The sequence below is a fragment of the Nematolebias whitei genome, chromosome 19, assembly GCF_014905685.2.
Source record: "Nematolebias whitei isolate Nwh7 chromosome 19, NemWhi1, whole genome shotgun sequence".
In the NCBI taxonomy this organism is placed as follows: Eukaryota; Metazoa; Chordata; class Actinopteri; order Cyprinodontiformes; family Rivulidae; genus Nematolebias; species Nematolebias whitei.
This window is the reverse complement of record NC_056516.1, coordinates 25,761,728-25,769,811: the sequence shown is the minus strand read 5'-3', so window position 1 is coordinate 25,769,811 and position 8,084 is coordinate 25,761,728. Positions and strand designations below refer to the sequence as shown.

Sequence of the window (8,084 nt, the reverse complement as noted above, 5' to 3'; positions counted from 1 at the left end):
AGCTGAATAGTAGCTAAAAAAATCAGGAAAAAAGCTTAAATTATCAGAAGCAAGAGAGAGAACACATTTTTGCTAAATTAGGCTGAAAAAAGTTGAAATAAGTGCAAAACAATATGGAATTAGTTAAAAAACAGAAGAAGCTAAAATTAGCATAAAACTGCTAAATAGTAGCTGAAATAGCAGAAACTTGCAGAAAAAAATCTGAAAGAAGCATAACAAGCTGAAATTAGCAGAAAGAAGTTAGAAGAAACACAAAAATGTAGTTAGCAGAACGAATCTAAAAGGAGCACAAAACAGCTGAAATTAGCTGGAAAAAAGTTTAAATTCGCACAAGACAGCTGAAAGAAGCTGAACAACATGTGAAAGGAGCAGTAAAAGGTTGTAAACAGATCTAAAGATTTGAAGGATGTAAACTGAGCTCAATTCATTTTCTATGAGAAAAAAGCGGCAGAAAATGCTAAATATTTCAAAAAGCTAAAGTTGCACCAATACCAAAAGTCATAGCACCTTTCTTCTGAACGAGCTGAACGTTTTAATTCATGATTTGTTGAAATAGCACAATAATTGTGGAACGAGAGTGATGCTGAAACACATGCGGAAGAAAAATGGATAATAAAAGTGTGAATGCTCCAGATTGCAAACAAGTGCACGAGAAATTCAAATACAGGAAATTAATAATGTGACATCAGCATGCTAAACGGTTCTCCGACCCCACGAGGCTGATTTAAGGTTGAATGTGTCAGCTACCTGTGGGTCTCCCCCGCGGATGACCAGGAGCTGACTGCGATTCGTCTTGTCGGACCAAGTTTTTGAAACCCAGCATCATGATGGATGACAGGCTGGAGAAAATCTGTATCTGTCTCTGCTTCCTGTATACAAACATCTGTGCAAACACAACGCCCAGCATTATTTTAGACCTACACCAGGTTTAATAATCGCCACACACTGATATACACACACTGTGTCGTTGAAGTCATTTTACAAAATGCTGTGAGGTCTAACAGGTATTGAACTGCAATAAAAAGCTGTTGTTTGCGCTCGCCTGCGGGCCTTTTAGCACGTTGCAGGAAATGAGTTTGACCCGACTGCTGAGTTATACCGCAGGGATGCAGTCCAGGTAAACAACAATATTCAGCATGTCGGCACTATTTGGAAACTATTGTTTCTTCTGATATATAATCTGACACAGGCGTGTAGTTTGCATTACTTCAGACATGTGGCTTAAAATGACACGCTGCGATTCTGAACCGATGCACGTCAACATCTCCGTGACCGACACCTGAGCCGTCCATCTTCCGAGGTGGCTGTAATCAGCTTACTGTACCACCATTCTTGCATGTCCTGTGTGGTATTAAATCCTTCCATGTGCATCAACACACACTACTGATCTCTCTCGCAGAAACGCACACGAGCACAACGCGTCTCACTGGAAGGCGTCAAAAATATTAATCTGTCAAGTGTGAGGTTTTGATTTGTATTGACAGAAAACAAACACCTGTCTGCATACATTTATATTTGGAGACGAGCAATGAAGCTTTAATGCATGATTCAGTGCCCAGCGAAGACAAATGGAATGTAAACACTATTTGTTTTTGCACGAAACTAAATAAAAAGTCCGCTTTTATTATTTCATATCCACAACTCGTTTATTTTTGTAGTCAACCTCACTCAGGATGGCTGCCACAGCTAAGAAGAACACAAAAATGGCTATATCTTTACCACTTATACAGATACTGAGCTAAGATCAGGTGTGGTAGTAGCCACTGATCATCCTCAACACAAACTTTATACTTTAAGCACTGACGGATTCTGCAAGATCTCACAATATCACATGAAACTGAGCTTAACGTCAATAAAAAGTTTAAACAGCTATACTATTATTTATCTAAATGTATTTTAAACTAGAGAAACCGCATTTCCTGTGAGAATGCAGTGTAAATGCTTATTGCTGAAGAACTTGCTGAAAAACAGCTGAAATTGCTGAATTGTAGCTGAAATGGAAGAACAAGCCTTAGTTATCAGAATTAAAGCTGAAAGAACACATACTTGCTGAATTAGGTACAAATAAGCAGAAATGAGCACCAAAATTAATAAATTAGCTAAATAAAAGGCTGAAATTAGCAAAAAAGAAATAGCTGAAAAGGCAGAAAGAAGCTTAAACGAACAGAAAGAAGTAGAACGATTTGAAATGAGCTAAAAATGTGGAATTAGCTGAAAAAGCTAAAAGTAGCATAAATAGTAGTAGAAATAACTGAAACTAGCAGAAAATAACTGAAACGAGCATAACAAGCTGAAATTAGTAGAAAAATTAATTAAGCTGAAAGTAGCAGAAATTACAGCAAAAAACTAGAATTTAGTTGAAAACAACTGAAATTAGCTAAAAATGCTAAAATGGTAACTGAAAAGGTAGAACAAGATTAGCATAAGAAAGCAGAAAGAACGCAAGTTTGCCCAATTAGGCTGAAATGAGCACAAAAAAGTGGAAATTATCTGAAAAAAAAAGCAACAAAAAAAACAGCTGAAAAGTAGCTAAAAAATCAGAAAGAATCTTAAATTACAAGAAGGAAGTGGAGAGAGCACATTTTGGCTGAACTAGGCTGAAAAACGTTGAAACGAGTGCAAAAAAATGTGGAATTAGCTGAAAAAACTAACATTAGCATTAAAACAGCTAAATAGTAGCTGAATTAGCAGAAAAAACTGAAACTTGCAGAAATAAGCTGAAAGGAGCATAAAAAGCTGAAATTAGCAGAAAGAAGAAGCACAAAAATGTTGTAGTTAGCTTAAAGAATCTGAAAGAAGCACAGAACAGCTGAAAGTAGCTGAAACAAAGTTTCAATTTGCACAAAGAAGTTGAAGCAGAACAAAACGTGAAAGGAGCAGTAAAAGGTTGTAAACAGATCTAAAGATGTGACGGATGTAAAATGAGCTCAGTTCGTTTTATATGAGGAAAAAGTTGGCAGAGAAGGCTAAATATTTTAAAAAGCTAAAGTTGCACCAGTACCAAAAGGCATTGCTCCCTTCTGCTGATCATTTTGATAAATGATTTGTTGAAACAGATCGAAAACTACGGGACAAGAAAGATGCTAAAAAAAATGCAGAAGAAAGATGGATCCAATAGTGCGAATGCTTCATAAACATTCGCACGACCATAAAGAAATGCTCGGTCTTTACTTTGTTTAAGTCGTGAAGATAAAGACAAACATCGTGATTGTCTGAATGCATCCTAGTTTTGTACAAATATCCCACGGGGGCCTTTTTCTGCCTAATTGGTTGGCTAATTAAAACCAAATGACAAAGCTACATTGCTGACTGCATGCTGGATCTATAGAAGTAATCATGCCTCCAAACACACCTTATCCACGTATTGATTTCCACGCTCCAAGAAAATACCACATGTATGAGATGTACAGCAGACACTGTGATGGATCTTTGTGCGCAGGTGTTCATCCTCAATACCAGATTCGTCATCAGACGAGTCCTTAACTGGGACCAAAACCAACCAAGGACTCAGTGCAAATGTCTTTGCAACAAGTAAAAGAGAGAATAACATTTTCTTTCTCCAGATGACACAAACTGCTTAGCGTTTGTAGATATTGAGATTCTTGTTGGGCTCCTGGCGTGTTTTGGGCGGCTGTCGGATGAGTTTTGTTGATTAATGGCTCCCTCATCGATCATGAGGCGAAGTGGACGGAGTCTGGGCAGAGAGGCTTCCCACTCTCCGTCACTCCCTGTCGCCTTGGGCTCGATAATATTTTAAATGAATGGGTGGTTATATAGAACATTAGTTTTAAATGTATCGCAGCAAACGCAGGACGTTCCTCTCCCACCGCTGGGAGAAGCTCCGTTTTACTATCGACCCGCTCACCGAGCGCTCCTGTCTTTGCATTTTTCAGTGGAGTTTTTTTTTTTAACTAGTCAATAGTTTTGTAGCATGTTTTATTAATACGGCTCAATAGGAACTCTAACCCTACGTTAATTGCATTCCTTAAAGTAGTACTATGTTATGTTCTTATGCTGTATTTAAAGAGCTGCTACTGACTGTCAGTTTATAATGTCCTGAAAAATATTCAAGGTTCTTTATCATTCGCATCACATGTGGTACATGAGGTGGAACAAAATTGTGTACTCGAGGTCCCAATTACACTCCAAAATAGTAAAAATATAAAGTATAAAAATAAACGGTATACGAGGATCAAGGATATACGCCAAACACTAATAATGTAAAATAATACAGTGTATTAAACAGCAGCCTGAACATGAGTCTGTTGTGAGTAGATGGGTATGAATACAGCAGTTTAGAGGCAAGAGATCAGCAGCATGGATAATCAGCAGCACAGATAAAGTGACATATCACCAACTAAAGTAACATTGCAGTGATTTTCCTGGTTAGGGAATTAAGGTTAGTGTTCATACTTCTTGAACTTTTCTACATTTTGTGACCAAAAACCTCAAAGTATTTTACCAGGATTTTATGTGGGCCGATTCAATAACGATGTAGTTCTGAAGTGGAAGGAAAATAATATATTGTTTAAAAAACATTTAAAGTGTGGCACACATTTGTATTCACCTCCCGTGAGTCAGTACTTTGCAGGCCCATCCTTTGCTGCAGTTACAGCTGCATGTCTTCACCTCTGCCAGTGTAGCTCATCTAGAGACTGACATTTATGCCCATTCTTTTTTGCAAAATAGTTCCAGCTCAGTCAGATTGGATGGAAAGTGTTATTGAACAACAACTTTAAGTCTTGTCACAGATTCTTAGTCGATTTAGGTGTGGGCCATTCTTGAACATGCTTTGATTGAACCCATTCCATTGTAGATATGTTTGGATGTTTCTGGTCCTTGTCCTGTTGGAAGGTGAACCTCCACCTGAGTCTCTTGCACGCTCTAATGGGTTTTCTTCCAGCACTGCCCTGGGATTAACTCCATCTATCCTCCCATCAACTCTGACCAGCTTCTCTGACTCTGCTGAAGAAAAGTGTCCCCACAGCATGATGCTGCCACCAACGTGCTTCACTGTAAGAACAGTGTTTCCAGGTTGACGCGTGTTAGTTTTCTACCACATGTTGGGTAAAGAAGTTCAATAATGGAATGATCTGAGCAGAGCACCTGTCCCTACATGGCAAATGGGACTTTTTACGGCTTTCATCTTGTTAGTCTTCCATAAAAGCCAGATTTGGAGTCCCCGACTAACAGTTGTGCTGCGAACAGATTCCTCCTGAGATTATTGATCTTCTTCCCTTTCAGTCAGTTTAGGTCAGGGGTCTGCAACGTGTGGCTCTGGGGCCACATGTGGCTCTTTAGTCTCTCATCTGTGGCCCTTTGAAGCTTTTACCAAAACTAACATACTGTATTTATTATCATTTGCTTTATACCCACTACAAAAAATGGGTTTTAGCATCAAAGTCCATGCTCAATAATCCAGGTATAAATCCAAATGTTCAGTCAGGTCATGTGGACGGTTTCTTTTTTTGCTGAGATATTTTGTCCGTCAACCAAAGGACTTCATCATTCCTCATCTATCCAGATGACCTGACTGAACATTGTTGGATTTGTACCTGGATTACTGAGCATGAACTTTGATGTTTTGAACCACTCTGGCTATGGCTGCCTCAGAGGAGTTGATGGGGGAGAGGGCGGGCCCCAGAAACCATCTTATCACCAGCAAACTTGTTTTTCCTACTATGTGAGTGTGCTGCTTGTGGGACTCAGTTTGTTTGGTGGCTCCTTGGATTGATGAAGTCCTTTGGATGAAGGGCGAAACGTCTCAGCAAGTTTTAGCAGCTTTTTTGGTCAATTTATTGTAAATTTGTGAAAGATACTAATACGAGGAGCGAAACGTGTTGATTACATTTAGCTACTTCATTTATCCTCCAGGCTTACAGTGGGATTTTTCTTAAAAAATAAAATAAAATAAAAAATCAACTTGTCCAGCAAAATGCCAAGTTTTTCTGCATACTTTAAATGTATGTTTATTACTTCAAAGTGGTGTACTTAATTTTAAGTCAGAAAAAAAGACTTGCATAAGTCTGCAGGGACTCGGTATGAACTTGTTTTATTTTCCTTACTCGTTCCTTTTAACCTAATATGTAAAAATATCAATAAATGTAAAAATGCATTTTATATTTTTAGTTTTATTATGTCACCCCAACTGGCCAGAAAAGGTCCTCCTGCAGCGACCTCTAAGTGGCCCATGGGCCACCAGTTGATAGGCAGGTTTTGCACCTGCAGACATCATTTAGTGAGCGACCCCTGGTGTAGGTGAGCAGCCATGTCTTGGTAAGGTTACAACTGTACCATTTTCAGATGGGAGCCTGAACATCACTCCATGACATGTTCAAAGCTTCTCATTTATAACCTGACCCTGCTGTGAAGTCCTCAACAACTTTACCCCTGACCAGTCTATTGTGTTCCTTGGTCTTCATGATGCTGTTTGATCAGTAATATTCTGAACAACCTTCTGAAGTCTTCACAAAACGGCTGGATTTATGCATAAAATCAAAGTTATTTACCAAGTGGGGGACTTCTGATGGCAGATTTTAGTTCGGGGTGTCGTTGAACACGTTTCAGAATTTTATTTGTGAAAAGTTTTGAAAACCCATTTATTCTTTTCCATCTACTTCACAAACATGCACGGCTTTTAATCACATAACATTTCAGTAGAATACTTTAAAAGTTGTAGTTGTAGCTTCACAGTTTTCCTAAGGGTGTGAACACTTTTATCAAGACACTGGTTTTTTTTTAGCAGCAGGAAGTCGCCAGAATCTCTAAAAATTCAATCCGTACCAATTTTAGCCCATACTGAGAGGTGACTCTTATTGCGTTTGTCTTCTTTCTCTCAGTTCCACTCTCCTGTGTCTGCTGCACCCGACTTCAACAACCCCTTCTTGTCGAATAATGAAGTAAGTGTGTTTACCTCTCTTATTCCACAAACTGCCTCTTCCAGGGATTCCAAGTACCAGAAAGATTAGCAAAAGAAAAAAGAAGAATTGTCTGAAACTGGACTTGTGAAAAAACAAACAAAAGTAAAACGATGTGTTTGTGTGTCGTGGCTCTTTCAGTCAGCGGTGTACTCTGTGGTTAACAAGACAAACTGTGACGACGAAGACAAAGAGCACGACTACAGCAGCATCGCCGAGCTCAAAGGGCTGGTCCCGGCCTCGTCTTCCAGCGACCTCTACGCCACGGTTCGAGACCTCCAAGAGCCCCAGCCGGGCGAGGACGGCACAGACCCTTGCTACGAATCCATCCGCATCCGAAAGACCAGCAGCTCGGACGACGATCTCAGGGGGGAGGCAGAGGGAGCGGACGATGACAAGGCAGAGCACGACTATGAAAACGTGGCGGAGCTGGATCTCGGTCAAAACATGTCCCGTCTTTGAGTTGCCCCCCACTCCCCTCTCACTGACGCATCCCTCAAAAACATCACTGTAGGACTCCAACGCAGCTGTTAAACATGCACTGGTGTGGAGGGGGACTGCTCAGCTCCATTACGATCGCATCATCACAGCGTGGGTACGGTTTATCATGTCTTTTATTTATGAACGTGGGTACGAATAAGCCTTAAAAACACTTGATTGTGGAGACAAAATGAAGTAAAACATATCCAGTCACACATATGCAGCACTGTAAATGTCAGCAAGACGCTTTTAATGCCCGTTTAAAATAAGATGCATCAAGAATTTAGTGCCATATGTTCATGTAAAGTTGATGCACTTACTGTATTATATGAAGGTATCGCTCTTTGTGCACCTCTCTCTGCAGCAGCTTCCCGTTGACTCGCTGACACGTCTTACCGAGGTGTCAGCTGGAGTATTTCTGGGCTGTTCTCTGTCAGGTCTGCAACACTTCTGATGTGTATTCTCGCTACATGTTCCTGTGAAAAGTTCTTGACACACACACAAAAAAAGCCAGTTGTTGGTCAAACAAAACATCGGACAAAGCTACGTATATTTTTGAGCTTTACAGGAAAAGTACGAGAGTTTTCCACACATTTGGAAAGCTTTCCTGGAACTGTTACAGCCCAAAACAACTTGTAACTTTTATTTTTATTGTATTTTTTTTATCCTAATGTATTTATTTGAGAG

The 8,084-nt window shown here is 39.7% G+C and overlaps 1 protein-coding gene across 2 annotated transcripts in view; it reads left to right on the top strand.

Annotated features, from left to right (window-relative positions):
• Positions 1-8,084, top strand: part of pag1 (phosphoprotein membrane anchor with glycosphingolipid microdomains 1) — a 21,329-nt gene extending 13,245 nt beyond the window's left edge. For both annotated transcript variants that reach the window (XM_037693691.1, XM_037693690.1), the window contains 2 exons: positions 6,840-6,899; positions 7,059-8,084. In XM_037693691.1, coding sequence (XP_037549619.1) covers positions 6,840-6,899; positions 7,059-7,379 — 381 coding nt within the window. In that variant the 3' untranslated portion in view covers positions 7,380-8,084. The remainder of the gene's footprint in view (positions 1-6,839; positions 6,900-7,058) is intronic.